This window comes from Heteronotia binoei, chromosome 21 (genome assembly GCF_032191835.1).
Source record: "Heteronotia binoei isolate CCM8104 ecotype False Entrance Well chromosome 21, APGP_CSIRO_Hbin_v1, whole genome shotgun sequence".
Taxonomy (NCBI): Eukaryota; Metazoa; Chordata; class Lepidosauria; order Squamata; family Gekkonidae; genus Heteronotia; species Heteronotia binoei.
In genome coordinates this window covers 6823396-6840652 of record NC_083243.1, presented here as the reverse complement: position 1 = coordinate 6840652, position 17257 = coordinate 6823396, and the positions used below count along the sequence as shown (strand labels likewise).

The 17257-nt window shown below is 50.1% G+C and overlaps 1 protein-coding gene across 1 annotated transcript in view; it reads right to left on the bottom strand.

Annotated features, from left to right (window-relative positions):
• PYGL (glycogen phosphorylase L) overlaps positions 1–17011 on the bottom strand; it is an 88277-nt gene extending 71266 nt beyond the window's left edge. The window contains exons 1-2 of the mRNA XM_060261159.1: positions 16748–17011; positions 380–481 (exon numbers count right to left, since the gene is read on the bottom strand). Coding sequence (XP_060117142.1) covers positions 380–481; positions 16748–16990 — 345 coding nt within the window. The 5' untranslated portion in view covers positions 16991–17011. The remainder of the gene's footprint in view (positions 1–379; positions 482–16747) is intronic.
• Positions 17012–17257: the final 246 nt, after the last annotated feature.

Genomic DNA, 17257 nt, shown 5'->3' with positions numbered 1-17257 from the left:
AGACAAAGGGCTGTATCCTAACTCTTGGCTCTGCTAAGGACTACTTCCTGTGGCAGCCATTTTGTGTCAAAGTTCCAAAGGTGCTCACAGCCTATAAAAGGTTGGGGACCCAATTTAAACACCAGGAAATTCACTACAGGGATGAACGCAAAGAAACTTGGGACCAGCATTCCCTCTAAGCTGAACTAGCTCACAGTTTTTTTAGCCTACAGCTCCCGCATTTTTGTCGTAGCTGAGGAAGGATGACCCCAGAGCACACCAATTTCTGCAGTAGCTCGCAGCTTTAACGCTAGTAGCTCACAACATCGAATTTTTGCTCACAAGACTCCGCAGCGCGGAGGGGACATCGCTTGGGATCCCCATTTGCACGCAGACCCACCTGATAAATTGCCTCGTCGCAGGCGTTCTGCAGTCCCAGGTTGATCATGGTGTTCTGCAAAGTGCGGCCCATGTAGAACTCTAAGGAAAGGTAATACACTCTCTGGAGGAAGAGGAAAGAGCAGAAAAATGAAAATCAGGCGCAGGCCGAAACATGCAACTGAAAATCAGAACCCCTCGTGGCCAGTGTGCCCCTAAGCTGAGTTCATGCGAGCTAGCTCGGTTTTTTAGCCTCTGGCCCACACACATTTGTCTTAGCTCAGGAAGGATGGCCCCTGCGCACACTAATTTATGCAGTATAGAATCTTAGAGTTGGAAGGGACCTCTAGGGTCATCTAGTCCAACCCCCTGCCCAATGCAGGAAACGCACAAACACCTCCCCCTAGATTCACAGGATTCTCATTGCTGTCAGATGGCCATCTAGCCTCTGCTTAAAAACCTTCAAGGAAGGAGAGCCCACCACCTCCTGAAGAATTCTAGATTTGGAAGCGACCTCCAGGGTCATCTAGTCCAACCCCTTGCACAATGCAGGAAACGCACACTTTCCCTTAAATTCATAGGATCCTCACTGCTGTCAGATGGCCATCTAGCCTCTGTTTAAAAACCTCCAAGGAAGGAGAGCCCACCACCTCCCGAGGAAACCTGTTCCACTGAGGAACCGCTCTAAACTCACAGACACCTCCCCCTAAATTCACAGGATCCTCATTGCTATCAGATGGCCATCTAGCCTCTGTTTAAAAACCTCCAAGGAAGGAGAGCACACCACCTCCTGAAGGATCATAGAATCCTAGAGTTGGAAGGGACCTCTAGGGTCATCTAGTCCAACCCTCTGCCCAATGCAGGAAATGCACAAACACCTCCCTCTAAATTCACAGGATCCTCATTGCTGTCAGATGGCCATCTAGCCTTTGCTTAAAAACCTTCAAGGAAGGAGAGCCCACCACCTCTTGAAGAATCATAGAATCCAAGAGTTGGAAGGGACCTCCAGGGTCATCTATTCCAACCCCCTGCACAATGCAGAAAACTCACAAACACCTCCCCCTAAATTCACAGGATCTTCATCGCTGTCAGATGGCCATCTAGCCACTGTTTCAAAACCTCCAAGGAAGGAGAGCCCACCACCTCCCGAGGAAGCCTGTTCCACTGAGGAATCACTCTAACGGTCAGGAAATTCTTCCTAATGTAGAGCCGGAAACTCCTCTGATTTAATTTCAACCCATTGGTTCTGGTCCTACCTTCTGGGGCCAAAGAAAACATTTCCACACCATCCTCTTTAGGACAGCCCTTCAAGTCCTTGAAGATAGTGTTCCTATCACCTCTCAGCTGTCTCCTCTCCAGGCTAAACATCCCCAGCTCCTTCAACCTTTCCTCATAGGACTCGGTCTCCAGACCCCTCACCATCTTCACCGCCCTCCTCTGGACCCGTTCCAGCTTGTCTGTATCCTTCTTAAAATGTGGTGCCCCAAACTGAACACAAGACTCCAGGTGAGGTCTTCCCAGAGCAGGGTAAAGTGATACCATCACATCACTTGATCTGGACACTAGACTTCTGTTGATACAGCCCAAAAGTAGCTCACACCTTTAATGCCAGTTGCTCACAAAGTACATTTTTTTGCTCACAAGACTCCACAGCTTACATGGCTGCAGAATATGCCATGGCATATCCAATTCACACACACACACAGGGCTGGATTAACAATTAGGCCAAGTAAGCACTGGCCTATAGGCCCCCATGCCTTTAGAAGAAGAAGAAGATATTGGATTTATATCCCGCCCTCCACTCCGAAGAGTCTCAGAGCGGCTTACAATCTCCTTTACCTTCCTCCCCCACAACAGACACCCTGTGAGGTGGGTGGGGCTGGAGAGGGCTCTCACAGCAGCTGCCCTTTCAAGGACAAGGGGCCTTTAGGGGCCTCGGGCCAGATTCTCCCCCTGCTTGAAGAGCCAGTTTGGTGTAGTGGTTAAGTGTGCAGACTCTTATCTGGGAGAACCGGGTTTGATTCCCCACTCCTCCACTTGCAGCTGCTGGGATGGCCTTGGGTCAGCCAGAGCTCTGGCAGAGGTTGTCCTTGAAAGGGCAGCTGCTGTGAGAGCCCTCTCAGCCTCACCCACCTCACAGGGTGGCTGTTGTGGGGGAGGAAGGTAAAGGAGATTGTGAGCCGCTCTAAGACTCTTCAGAGCGGGGGGCGGGATACAAATCCAGTATCTTCATCTACCTCACAGGGTGTCTGTTGTGGTGGAAGAAGGGAAAGGAGATTGTGAGCCGCTCTGAGACTCTTCGGAGTAGAGGGCGGGATACAAATCCAGTATCTTCATCTACCTCACAGGGTGTCTGTTGTGGGGGAGGAAGGGAAAGGAGATTGTGAGCCGCTCTGAGACTCTTCGGAGTGGAGGGCGGGATATAAATCCAATATCTTCATCTACCTCACAGGGTGTCTGTTGTGGGGGGGGGGAGGTAAAGGAGATTGTGAGCCACTCTGAGACTCTCTGGAGTGGAAGGCGGGATATAAATCCACTATCTTCATCTACCTCACAGGGTGTCTGTTGTGGGGGAGGATGGGAAAGGAGATTGTGAGCCGCTCTGAGACTCTTCGGAGTGGAGGGCGGGATATAAATCCAATATCTTCTTCTTCTGCTTGTAGCCCTCCCAGCCTGTACACGCAGCCAGCAACTGAGTTGTTCTTTGCCTGACTTGCCTGGTGCAGCTGATGCCAAGTCTGACTCTCTCTGCCTCTCCCCCACAGTTTTGGCAAAGGGGCTTTTGAGAAGGTGCCTGAAGGCTGCAGCGGGAGTCGCAGCCGGCGGGGGAGCTGCTCCAACTCTGAGATAATTTGCGAGGGGGCTCCCGAGATTTTGACCGCCTAGGGGCCTCCACAGGGCTCAATCCAGCCCTGCGCACAAACGCCGGCCTGATTACCCGAGGATTTATTTGGACGTGTGAGCCAACTCGATGGCAACTGGACACAAACACGATTCTTCAGACGTAGTCAGCACAGCTCCACATTTTAACAAAATGGGTCTGCATCGCCATTCTAATCAAGCAACACCGACAACACCTAGGCTTGCCAATCCCCAGCTCCCAGCGGGGGTTCTCCCGCTTTCCCAGGCTCCGCCCCGCCCCCACAACCCCCATGTGACTTTCCACCTCCGGAGGCTTCAGTCTCCGATTGAAAGGCTTCCTCTTGTGTTACTTTGAAGTTGGCAGCAACTCGTGAGTAGAGATGCCAATCCGTCACTTCAGAGTCACCAGAAAGGGGGGGGGGGAGGGAAACGTCTGCTGAGCACTTCATTATTCCCTATGTGGAGATCGATTCTCATAGAGTATAATGGGGAAATGATCTGGAGGTTTCGGGGGCTCTGGGGGAGCTGTTTTTTGAGGTAGAGGCACCAAATTTTCAGTATAGCATCTAGTGCCTCTCCCCAAAGTACCCCCCCAAGTTTCAAAACGATTGGACCAGGGGGTCCAATTCTATGAGCCCCAAAAGAAGGTGCCCCTATCCTTCATTATTTTCTGTGGAAGGAAGACATTTAAAAAGGTGTGCTGTCCCTTTAAATGTGATGGCCAGAGCTCCCTTGGAGTTCAATGATGCTTGTCACACCCTTGCTCCTGGCTCCGCCCCCAAAGTCCCCAGATATTTCTTGAATTGGACTTGGCAACCCTAACCACACCCCTGGTGGATCAGATCCACTGGCAACCTAGAATCCAGATCAAGGCGTTCGCCTTAGAATTCTGCTATACTATACAAGCCTGAACAACCAAACATACACGCGCCACAGAATGGCACAGGAAACTGGGTTTCTAGACCCAATTCTGCTCAATATGACAAGCTGTTCAGGCGCTGCGAAGGTTTGCCGTCTTCCGAATGGCTTGTCATCTGAAATAACTGAAAAAAGGTTGCTTTATTCTTGAGTCTGGCAATCAAGTATCGATTGTCCAATGTATAGCTGAACACGACTAGTTTATTGGAGAGCCAGTTTGGTGTAGTGGTGAAGTGTGCGGACTCTTATCTGGGAGAACCGGGTTTGATTCCCCACTCCTCCACTTGCACCTGCTAGCATGGCTTTGGGTCAGCCATAGCTCTGGCAGAGGTTGTCCTTGAAAGGGCAGCTGCTGTGAGAGCCCTCTCCAGCCCCACCCACCTCACAGGGTGTCTGTTGTGGGGGAGAAAGGGAAAGGAGATTGTAGGCCGCTCTGAGACTCTGTCCTTGAAAGGGCAGCTGCCGTGAGAGCCCTCTCTAGCCCCACCCACCTCACAGGGGGTCTGTTGTGGGGGAGGAAGGGAAAGAGATTGTGAGCCGCTCTGAGACTCTGTCCTTGAAAGGGCAGCTGCTGTGAGAGCCCTCTCAGCCCCACCCACCTCACAGGGTGTCTGTTGTGGGGGAGGAAGGGAAAGGAGATTGTGAGCCGCTCTGAGACTTTTCAGAGTGGAGGGCGGGATATAAATCCAATATCTTCATCTACCTCACAAGGTGCCTGTTGTGGGGGGGGGGGAAGGGGAGGAAGGTAAAGGAGATTGTGAACTGCTCTGAGACTCTTCAGAGTGGAGGGTGGGATATAAACCCAATATCTTCATCTACCTCACAGGGTGTCTGTTGTGGGGGAGGAAGGTAAAGGAGATTGTGAGCCGCTCTGAGACTCTTCAGAGTGGAGGGCGGGATATAAATCCAATATCTTCATCTACCTCATAGGGTGTCTGCTGTGGGGGAGGAAGGGAAAGGAGATCGTGAGCCGCTCTAAGACTCTTCGGAGTGGAGGGCGGGATATAAACCCAATATCTTCATCTACCTCACAGGGTGTCTGTTGTGGGGGAGGAAGGTAAAGGAGATTGTGAGCCGCTCTGAGACTCTTCAGAGTGGAGGGCGGGATATAAATCCAATATCTTCGTATTTTGTTATTTCTGTGTCTCGTCTTTGCCTTATTCATAATCTGATACATGCCCATAAAGGCTCGTGTTTGTTTGAAGTGCCACCTAATTGCTTTTAACTTATGGGGACCCTATGAATTAACAGCCCCCCCCAAACCTCCTGTCATTAGCAACTGTTGCTCGGATCTGGCAAACTGGGGGCCTTTCTGGTTTCCTGGATGGAGTCCATCCATCTCCCGCTGGGTCATCTTTTTATTTTTTTCTTGCTGCCTTCCACTTCGCCTAGCACAACAGCTTCCGTTCAGTCGTTTTAGCTCCTAGGGAGACTGCAGGCTTGATCTGAATCTCAAAAGCAAGCACACAGGGTCCCAGGGGTAATCAAGAACAAGCTAAGGGAACCTGCAGTAAATACAGGACAGCCTTCCCTAATTCTTTACCATGCAATAGTATATGTCAGGCTCTGTTCATTTACTGTACCATTAACCCCTGCTACTAACCATAAGCCAATATGCAAGGGGGGAATCCTGACTAACGAGAAACGGGGTCAACTAGGAGGGAAGGGGGAAGAGTAGAAAGCCTTTTCCCAGGAATATCAAAGGTTGCCAGGAGTCTTTGAAGCCACCCGTAGGTGCCAGCTTCTCACCTCCTCTCCGGAGGCTCCAAGGCCAGCGCCTCTGGGCAATGTAACCACCAACGGAAGAGATAAGGGGGGAAGCGCTGGGAATGTTTCAGTATGCAAAAGCAGCCTTTTGTTTTGGGAAATGTGGGGTAGATGCGAATGCTTTGAAGTAGGGAATAAATAGCTATAGATTGAAACACTGGCTATCAGTTCCAATTTACCTGCTTGCTTGGAGTAACTCTGAAGTATCCAATAAATGCAACTTTGTTTTAAACTACTAAGTCTGCGTTCTTGTGAGCTTCAACGAACCCACGCCTGACAGTATATAGCAGGGGTGGCCAAACTTGCTTCACTTAAGAGCCACATGGAATAAACGTCAGATGTCTGAGAGCCTCAAGACATGAACATCAGATGTTCGAGAGCCGCAAGGAAGGGAGGGAGGGAGGGAGAGAGGTGGAAATAAAGCAACTTTAAACGCATTCTCTAGGCTGCTGGCTGGCTTGGCTTTGATTTAAAGCGATGAGAGCCTTCTCCAAGTTGGCTGACGGGGCAGTGGGGGCTTCAAGAGCCACACAATATGGTCTACAGTAATATCAAACGAACACCTCTCATGCAATATCAAAATACACAGCAGGCAATGAAAAACATTCAGTAGTACAAACAGAAATTACACTCAAGTTACTACTCCTAGAGAATGGATATTTTTATGAGTAGCACCCCCAGAGACTTTCCTATGTAGCTACCTGGAGAATTTGTAACAGAATTTTGGAGAGCGGTTTGGACTCACGGAAGTATGGATTCGGGAGTATGTTTTGTACGAATCTTCTCGGGTGCAATTCCTCTTTGTACTGTTGAATGCTTTTCACGGCTTGCTGTGCATTTTAATATTGCATGAGAGGCGTTTGCTTGATATTACTATATACTACTACATGGTAAAGAAGGGATGAAGACTGCAATTTATTATTTACTGCAGGATTTCCTTAGCTTGTTCTTGATTGGATCTAGAGCAGAGGTGTGAGTCTGTTCCGAGGGCCAAAACAGACATAAACATCGCTTTGTCAGGTCATGCCTTCATGCCATAACATGTAATGCCAGGTACCAGAGATACAAACTTTATAAAGGATATTGGCAACCCCAATTAACAATGTTGTTTTTAACTCAAAACACAGACAAAAATATTTGATTCCCAGCAGTGAAAACAATTGATTAACTGGTGAGCACACAAAACCCCCAATAAATATATTTAATCATATGCAAGACTGGGTTGTTTCCAAGGAATACTATAAAAGGGAGAGTACCTTATATTTCCATACATAGAAGATGATATTGGATTTATACCCCGCCCTCTACTCTGAATCTCAGAGCGGCTCACAATCTCCTTTTACCTTCCTCCCGCGCAACAGACGCCCTGCGAGGTGGGTGGGGCTGAGAGGGCTCTCAAAGCAGCTGCCCTTTCAAGGACAGCTTTGCAAGAGCTATGGCTGACCCAAGGCCATTCCTGCAGCTGCAAGTGGAGGAGTAAGGAATCAAACCCGGTTCTCCCAGATAAGAGTACACGCACTTAACCACTGCTTGTGGGCTGGGTACAAGCCCTAAATGAGTCAGTTTTGGCCCCTTGGAATTATGTCTGACATCCCTAATCTAGAGCCCAATTATTTGTCTTTTTTGGGGGGGGGGGGTCGGAGACTGGCAAGCCTGTTGTTTGCGGAGTGACATGAGAGACATTTACAAGATTATGTATGGGGTAGAGCAAGTAGTACTTTTCTCTCTTTCTCACAATACAAGAACTCGTGGGCACTCCATGAAATTGCTGAGCAGTCAGGCTAGAACGGATAAAAGGAAGTCCTTCTTCACCCAAAGGGGGATTAACCTTATTCACAGCCACAGGAGGTGGTGGCAGCTACAAGCATAGCCAGCTTCAAGAGAGGATTGGATAAACATCTGGAGCAGAGGTCCATCAGTGGCTGTTAGCCACAGTATACTGATGGCACTCTCTGTTTGGAGCAGTGATGCTCTGTATTCTGGGTGCTGGGCGGGGGGGGGGGGTAACAGTGGGAGGGCTTCTAGTGTCCTTGCCCCACTGGTGGACCTCCTGATGGCACCTGGGTTTTTTTGGCCACTGTGTGACACAGAGTGTTGGACTAGATGGGCCACTGTCCTGATCCAACATGGCTTCTCTTATGTTCTTATGTCTGCAGTAGAACAGCCAGGTTAGAGTCCATGTGCAGCAGAGAGACCAAAAAGAGCTTTTCGTGGGATGAGCTTTGGAGACCCAACGCTCCCTTTGTCAGATCCGAAAGAATCAGAGTTGGAAGGGACCTCCAGGGTCATCTAGTCCAACCCCCTGCACAGTGCAGGAAACCCACAAACACTGCCCCCTAAATTCACAGGATCTTCATCGCTGTCAGATGGCCAGCTAGCCTCTGTTGAAAAACCTCCAAGGAAGGAGAGCCCGCCACCTCCCGAGGAAGCCTGTTCCACTGAGGAACCGCTCTAAACTCACAAACACCTCCCCCTAAATTCACAGGATCTTCATCGCTGTCAAATGGACATCTAGCCTCTGTTGAAAAACCTCCAAGGAAGGAGAGCCCACCACCTCCCGAGGAAGCCTGTTCCACTGAGGGACCGCTCTAAACTCACAAACACCTCCCCCTAAATTCACAGGATCTTCATCGCTGTCAGATGGCCATCTAGCCTCTGTTGAAAAACCTCCAAGGAAAGAGAGCCCACCACCTCCTGAGGAAGCCTGTTCCACTGAGGAACTGCTCTAAACTCACAGACACCTCCCCCTAAATTCACAGGATCTTCATTGCTGTCAGATGGCCATCTAGCCTCTGTTGAAAAACCTCCAAGGAAGGAGAGCCCACCACCTCCCGAGGAAGCCTGTTCCACTGAGGAACCACTCTAAAGGTCAGGAAGTTCTTCCTAATGTTGAGCCGGTTGTCGCCCTGAAAATCTTGTGGCTCTTTAATGTGCAACTCAGAGCTTTTTTTTTTTGTAGCCGGAACTCCTTTGCATATCAGGCCACGCCCTTCTGATGTAGCCAGGGCTCTTATTACAGGGCCTTCAGTAAGCTCATTGAGGACTGGCTACATCAGGGGGGGTGGCCTAATATGCAAAGGAGTTCCCGCTACGAAAAAAGCTCCGGTGCTACTGAATTTGAAAGGAAGTTTAGCGTTAACCTCCATATTGAAGACGGGGAACAGGATGGTTCTCAATTTAAAACCACCGTTTTGATGGGGTTTTTTAAGCGACTGCGGTGCAACTGAGTTCAGAAGAAACATGAGCGGATCGGAAGGCGGACTCAGAGAGACCTGATTTAGGTGTGAAGTTGTCGAAGAAAGCCGAGCTGCGTCAGTTCGCGGAAGGATTAGGAAGGTGGTCACAAAGGGGATTATGCCTTAATCCCCCCGGCCTCACAGGCCACCAGAGGCCCGAACAATCAACCACTCGTTTCAGACTCTGTTAAGCCAATCCAATTAATGAGGGACTATCGGCTATTTTACACCTTCCTCTTTCCACTCATCCTTTCCAGCTCCCTCCTTCGAAAAGCACAATATTTATAAAGGCTTCCAGGAAACACCTGTGCGACGCATTTTAAAAGGTTTTGCGCTGTATTTGCACAAAACAGAAAGCTAGCAAGTACTTCGAGAGCCAGTTTGGTGCAGTGGTTAAGTGTGCGGACTCTTATCTGGGAGAACCGGGTTTGATTCCCCACTCCTCCACTCGCAGCTGCTGGAATGGCCTTGGGTCAGCCATAGCTCTCTTATCTGGGAGATCCGGGTTCGGTTCCCCATTCCTCCACTTGCACCTGCTGGAATGGCCTTGGGTCAGCCATAGCACTGGCAGAGGTTGTCCTTGAAAGGGCAGCTGCTGTGAGAGCCCTCTCAGCCCCACCCACCTCACAGGGTGTCTGTTGTGGGGGAGGAAGATAAAGGAGATTGTGAGCCGCTCTGAGACTCTGAGATTCGGAGTGGAGGGCGGGATATAAATCCAATATCATCATCATCTTCTTCCACCAGTAAGGACACAGCATAACATAAAGGTAAAGGTAGCCCCAGGGGTCATTTTGTAGAAAAAGGAGGTGGTGGCAGCTACAAGCATAGCCAGCTTCAAGAGGGGATTGGATAAGCATCTAGAGCAGAGGTCCATCAGTGGCTATTAGCCACAGTGTATTGATGGAATTCTCTGTCTGGAGCAGTTATGCTCTGTATTCTTGGTGCTTGGGAGGGGAGGCAACAGGGTGAGGGCTTCTGGTGCCCTGGCCCCACTGACCTTGGGTCAGCCATAGTTCTCATAGGAGTTGTCCTTGAAAGGGCAGCTTCTGGGAAAGCTCTCTCAGCCCCACTCACCTCACAGGATGTCTGTTGTGGGGGGGAGTAAAGGAGATTGTGACCAGTGTTCTCCCTAAGCTGAGTTAGTGTGTGCTAGCTCACAATTTTTTAGCCTCCAGGTCACATATTTTTGTCTCAGCTCAGAAAATATGGCCCTAGAGCAAACTAATTTATGCAGTCGCTCAGCATTTTAATGCCAGTAGCTCAGAAAGTATAATTTTTGCCCACAAGACTCCACAGCTTAGAGGAAACATTGATTGTGACTGCTCTGAGACTCTGCGATTCAGAGTATAGGGCAGATATAAATCCCACATCCTCCTCTTCCTGATACATCTTCGCCTCTGTTTCACCATAAAAGGTTTTCTCTGCTCAGATTCGATACCACAAAAGTGGCCAAGTTCAAATATTTTTGCTGTGCATTTCATTTGTTTCCCAAGCGCATACAGATTTTACTATACGGGAAACGTACTAGAAGTTATTGAAGGACACTCCACAGTTCTTTCTGCCCAAGGCCATGCCATCGTCGTAGGTCACAGAGATACAAAGCCGTTTCCGTTTCCTTCATGTTTCAACACTCGCATGGCGCTGACAAAAATTAAAAAATGCCTTCTCTGGTTACATGGGTGAAAGTGAGATATCCATGAAGGGTATCTTTAATCTCTACTTGCCCCATGTATCAGCGGGGGACAGCTGATTTTATTCCCACAATTCTCTTGGTCTCTTATTTCTTCCAGATTATACAAAGTAATTCTTTACTTAAATATTACGCATGGGATGGAGAAAGTAGAGAAAGTAGTCCTTTTCTCCCTTTCTCACAAAACAAGAACTCATGGGCATTCGATGAAATTGCTGAGCAGACAGGTTAAAACGGATAAAAGGAAGTACTTCTTCACCCAAAGGGTGATTAACATGTGAAATTCACTGCCACAGGAGATGGTGGCGGCTACAAGCACAGCCAGCTTCAAGAGGGGATTGGATAAAAATATGGAGCAGAGGTCCATCAGTGGCTATTAGCCACAGTATGTATATATATGTGTGTGTGTTTGTGTGTATACACAGATATATTGGCCACTGTGTGACACAGAGTGTTGGACTGATGGGCCACTGGCCTGATGCAACATGGCTTCTCAAGGTGGCTTGCAATGTAAATAAAACAATGTACAACCTAAAAGATGGCAATCGCAAATCACCAATTAGGATCGCCCATGAATACAAACTAAATTAATCAAGTGCAATCCTAAATAAACTCGGAAGATTGAAAGTGAGAGGGTCAGCCACACCTCCCTAGAGAGCTTCTTCCACGACTGTGGGGCTGCCACCAAGAAGGCCCCGTCTCACGTACCCATTGGACTAGCTTCTTTGATTGGTAGGATAGTCAGGAGGGCCTCTCCCTGGGATCTTAAATTCCTGGTCAGGAACTCACGGCGACAGCCCACACTCTTGCTGGCCAAGGAGTCTCAACACATAAGTTTGAAGCGCTCCATTTTGAAGAGATAGCACCTCAGGGTTCCCTCACCTTTCAGTTCCCTTTTCAAATCTTTTTTTTTTAAATTGTATGTGTGTGCACATACATGTCTGGAAGTCGTGGTTGAATTCTGGCAATGCCTAGAGGGGCTTGGACATTCAGAGAGGGGGCTTGCTATTTCTTGCCTCTGCACCCCAGTTCTGGTATTCCTTGGAGGTCTCCCATCTAAGCACTTGCCAGGGTCAGCCCCGCTTTGCTTCCAAAATCAGGCTTGCCCTTTTTGAATCCTTTTGTGACTCAAGAGAACCTCCCCAGAGCCTGCAGTGGAGCTTGGAGAAACGTCGACTGCGGGGTGACATGATAGAGGTTGACAAGATTATGCATGGGATGGAGAAAGTAGAGAAAAAAGGACTTTTCTCCCTTTCTCAAAATACAAGAACTCGTGGGCATTCGATGAACTCTTTTGATTTAATTTCAACACGTTGGTTCTGGTCCTATCTTCCAGGGCCACAGACAACAATTCCACACCATCCTCTATATGATAATCCTTCAAGTCCTCGAAGATGGTGATCGTATAACCTCTCAGCCGCCTCCTCTCCAGGCTAAACATCCCCAGCTCCTTCAACCTTTCCTCATAGGACTTGGTCTCCAGACCCCTCACCATCTTCGTCGCCCTCCTCTGGACCCGTTCCAGCTTGTCTAGATCCTTCTTAAAATGTGGTGCCCAAAACTGAACACCAGACTCCAGGTGAGGTCTTACCAGAGCAGAGGAAAGCGATACCATCACTTCACATGATCTGGACACTATACTTCTGTTGATACAGCCCAAAATTGCATTTGCCTTTTTAGCCGCTGCATCACACTGTTGACTCATGTTCAGCGTATGATCCACTAAGACCTCTAGATCCTTTTCGCACAGACTACTGCTAAGACAATTCTCCCCCATCCTATAATCATGCATTGGATTTTTCCTACCTAAATGCAGAACTTTACATTTATCCCTGTTAAAATTCATTTTATTGATTTTAGCCCAGTTTTCCAGTCTGTCAAGGTCATCCTGTATCCTGTTTCTGTCTTCTTCTGTGTTTGCAACCTCTCCCAACGGAGCTCTGCTCCATATTTTTATCCAATCTCCTCTTGAAGCAAATAGAAAAGAGCATGTAGCAAAAAGACGCTCACAGAAGACAGTTCAAAAGCAGTCTTTCCAATCGCCAAGGAGTGTCAATAGTCCAATATTTCGTTCACGGAACTAAAAGAAGCCCTTGCACAGACGTCTGGTTCTGGACATCCAGTTTGGAGGCTTATTTATCACTGGGACCCAGTCTTTACAATACATTCACAGGAGACCAACAAGGTTCAAAACATGTCTGTAAGATTTCCAGGTTCTCCCCCACAGTTTTGTCAAAGGGGCCTCTGAGAAGGGGCCCGCAGGCTGCAGTGGGGGGGCCGTGTGCTGCGTGCCCCAACGCTGAGATAATTTGAACAAAGCAGGAGTCAAGTGGCACCTTTAAGACCAACCAGTTTTTATTTTAATTGAGAACGTTGGGGAGGGGCGGTGGCTCAGTGGTAGAGCATCTGCTTGGGAAGCAGAAGGTCCCAGGTTCAATCTCCGGCATCTCCAACTAAAAAGGGTCCAGGCAAATAGGTGTGAAAAGCCTCAGCTTGAGACCCTGGAGAGCCGCTGCCAGTCTGAGAAGACAATACTGACTTTGATGGACCGAGGGTCTGATTCAGTATAAAGCAGCTTCATTAGGGGAGGGACAGTGGTTCAGTGGCAGAGCATCTGCTTGGGAAGCAGAAGGTCCCAGGTTCAATCCCCAGCATCTCCAAAAAAGGGTCCAGGCAAATAGGTGTGAAAAGCCTCAGCTTGAGACCCTGGAGAGCCGCTGCCAGTCTGAGAAGACAATACTGACTTTGATGGAACAAAGGTCTGATTCAATATAAGGCAGCTTCATATGTTCACATGTTCAACATCAGCTTTCGTGTGCTCTTCAGCACACTTCATCAAACGCGGAATCCGGCGCAGTGAGCAAAGCCATACAGAGCTGGTAGGCAGTGGCCCAGAATGCAACATGGTAAACGTATGGCTTTGCTCACTGTGCTGCATTCCTCGTCTGACGAAGTGTGCTGAAGAGCGCACGAAAGCTGACGTTCTCGATAAAAAGGGGTTGGTGTTCAAGGTGCCACTTGACTCCTGCTTCGTTCAACTGCTTCAGACCAACACGGCTGCCCGCTTGGATCTACCGGAGATAATTGGCGAGGGGGCGCCCAAGATTTTGACTGCCTAGGGGTTTCATCCAGCACTGCCTGCATGGCTCCAGAGTGCTGCTAAGCAGGCCTCCCGGGGTTCGTGAGAAAGCCGCTCACGCCTGCAGCTTCGGGGGAACGCTGGTTCCGCGGGGGGTTTTGTCATTGCCTTCCACCGTGTAGCAAATGCGGCTGCCAATCCCCAGTTTGGAGGCCATCCCCCTGCTTCAGGGACATCAGAAAATGTCTACTGGGCACTCCATTGTTCCCTACGGAAACCTATTCCCATACGGTATAATGGGGGATTGACCTGAGGGTATCTGGGCTCTGCGGGGGCTGTTATCTGAGGTAAAGGCATCACATTTGCAGCACAGCATCCAGCGCCTCTCCTCAAAACACCCTCCAAGTTTCAAAAGGATTGGACCAGGGGGTCCGATTCTATGAGCCCCCAAAGAAGGTGCCCCTCTCCATTATTTCTTACGGAGGGAAGAAGAGAGACCAGGCGGGGAAGGGTGAGGACGGTCTCCCTTCCTGCTGGGGATGAAGGAAAGGAAAGGAAAGGACCCCTGTGCAAGCACCAGTCTTTTCCAACTCTGGCGTGACGTTGCTTTCGCGACGTTTTCACGGCAGACTTTTGACGGGGTGGTTTGCCATTGCCTTCCCCAGTCTTCTACGCTTCCACCCCAGCAAGCTGGGGACTCATTTGACCGACCTCGGAAGGATGGAAGGCAGAGTCAACCTTGGGCCGGCTACCTGAAAACCCAGCTTCCCCCGGGGATCGAACTCAGGTCCTGAGCAGAGAGTTCAGATCACAGTACTGCAGTACTGCCGCTTTACCACTTCCGCGCCACTGAGGACGAAGACGAGGGGTTAATCCGGAGCTAGGAGGGAGGGGCGGGCCTGGGGGTGATTTGAGGACAGCTCCAGCTTGCCTGATGGGCACTGGCAGCTCACCGAGCTTCTTAAAACATGCCGCCTTCCTGCCCCCGGGGTGGTGTCTGGGGTCTCCTTGGGGGGAGGCCGGGCCAAGAGGGGTGGAGGCTGAGAAAGGCAGGCCACCTGGGGTTCAGGAGGTGCCTTGAGGTGAAACCACTGCTGGGGGAGGGGAGCTGTCCATCTCTGCACTCTTTCTCATGGGAAAACTGGCTGCCAGAGACATACCGACACACCCGCCCCTTGCCACCTGCACAGCGCTTGGCAGGGGCTCTTGGTGCAACGAAAAAACTCCCACTGGTAATCCTCCCCTACAAACCTTGCTAGATTGCTCAGGTCTTTTTTTTAGGGGGTGGGGGGGATGTTTCACAATTAAATGAATGCTTCTCTTTGACTTTTTTTGGCACACTGGGGGTGTCAAACATGCAGCCCCGGGGGGCGAATCAGGCCCCCCGGATGGCTCCTATCAGGCCCCTGAGCAACTGGCTCTTGTCTGCTTCCTTCTCCCTCTTACTCCCTTTTGCAGCTCAACTCGCTTGACAAGGCTTGCTCAATTGCACAGAAGCTACGGAGCAAAACCTCGGTTTTCTCCATTGGCTGAGGCTCCTCCCCCTCCTGGTCCCCAGGGGAAGGCAGGAAAGAGCCGGCGCTTCCTTGGCCCAGTTCCCTGGATCCCATGGGAGAGATGCAAAGAAAGCAACTTTAAGACCAACAAGTGCTAATGTTTTAAGCAGGTTTTATTTTGCTTTTTTAAAAAAAACTTTAGTCATATTTGTCTGCGTCCTTTTAAAAGTTCATATCTCCGCTAGCTCATCTTAAATAGGTGCACCCACAGCCCGGTCCAACACAGCCCGACCAGACAAGGTCTCCTTTATGACAGATCCAGCCCTCATAACAAATGAGTTTGACATCCCTGGGCAGAAGTTTCTTCCACAGATCAGCTGCAGTGAGACAAAATGACCCTGTACTCTTTTTAAGAGTGGCTGGCAAACTGGTCCCACAAGGAGCCAGTTTGGTGTAGTGGTTAAGTGCGCGGGCTCTTATCTGGGAGAACCGGGTTTGATTCCCCACTCCTCCACTTGCACCTGCTAGCATGGCCTTGGGTCAGCCACAGCTCTCTTATCTGGGAGAACCACGTTTGATTCCCCACTCCTCCACTTGCACCTGCTGGAATGGCCTTGGGTCAGCTACAGCTCTCGCAGGAGTTGTCCTTGAAAGGGCAGCTTCTGGGAGAGCCCTCTCAGCCCCACCCACCTCACAGGGTGTCTGCTGTGGGAAGGAGAAGTTAGAGGAGATTGTAAGCCACTCTGAGTCTCTGATTCAGAGAGAAGGGCGGGGTGTAAATCTGCAATTCTTCTTCTTCTTGCCAGTTTGGTGTAGTGGTTAAGTGCGCGGACTCTTATCTGGGAGAACCGGGTTTGATTCCCCACCCCTCCACTTGCACCTGCTGGAATGGCCTTGGGTCAGCAATAGCTCTGGCAGGGGTTGTCCTTGAAAGGGCAGCTGCTGGGAGAGCCCTCTCAGCCCCCGCCCCCACCTCACAGGGTGTCTGTTGTGGCGGGAGAAGATATGGGAGATTGTAAGCCACTCTGAGTCTTTGATTCAGAGAGAAGGGCGGGGTATAAATCTGCGGTCGTATTCTTCTACTACTTCGGTCAAAGAAACTGGCGGTGAAAAGTCCTACCTGCAGACTGGGCAGAGAAGGACTGAGGGATTTCCATTCCAGCTTGTACCAGGTGAAGGGAGCCCAGACTCTCAAAAGCTCAAACCCTCCCGAATCCTGCTAGTTTCTCAGTCACGCACGCGCTCAGCCTTCTAAGGTGCGACGGGGCTCAAAGCCAGCTCTCGCGCTGAAGACTAACCCAGCTCCCCTCTGAGAAACCCACTCTCCCCCCCAGTCTCTCACCTTGGGGTCCTTCTCGTAGTAGTACTGCTGGGTGCGGATCCATCTGCCCACCAGGTGGTCGCGCACGGTGTGGGCCAGGGCGAAATAGTAGTCCCGAGGGGTGGCCACATTGCGGTCTTTGACCAGAGTGAAATGCAGGTGCCGGTTGAAGCCCTTCTTCAGCTCAGCCACGTTTTCCACCCCAACGATGCCACGGATGCTGATCTGCTTCCGCTTCTCCTGGTCCGTCAGGGGCCGAGACATCGCTGGGCGATCCGTGGCCTGCAGAAAGGGGGGTGGGGGAGAGAAGTTGGTGCAAGGAGGCTCCCAAGCTGCCTGCCCCCCCTCCCCACCAGAGTCACGGTTTCAAATGTATTCAAGATTATTAGGGTTTGTAGAATCTTTCGGGATCAAGTGCCGTGTTCTACTGGAGAAAGTTTTCCTTGGAAGGAAAACTTTCTCCAGTAGAACACGGCACTTGATCCCGAAAGATTCTACAAACCCTAACGACGTTACCAGCCGTGAAAACCT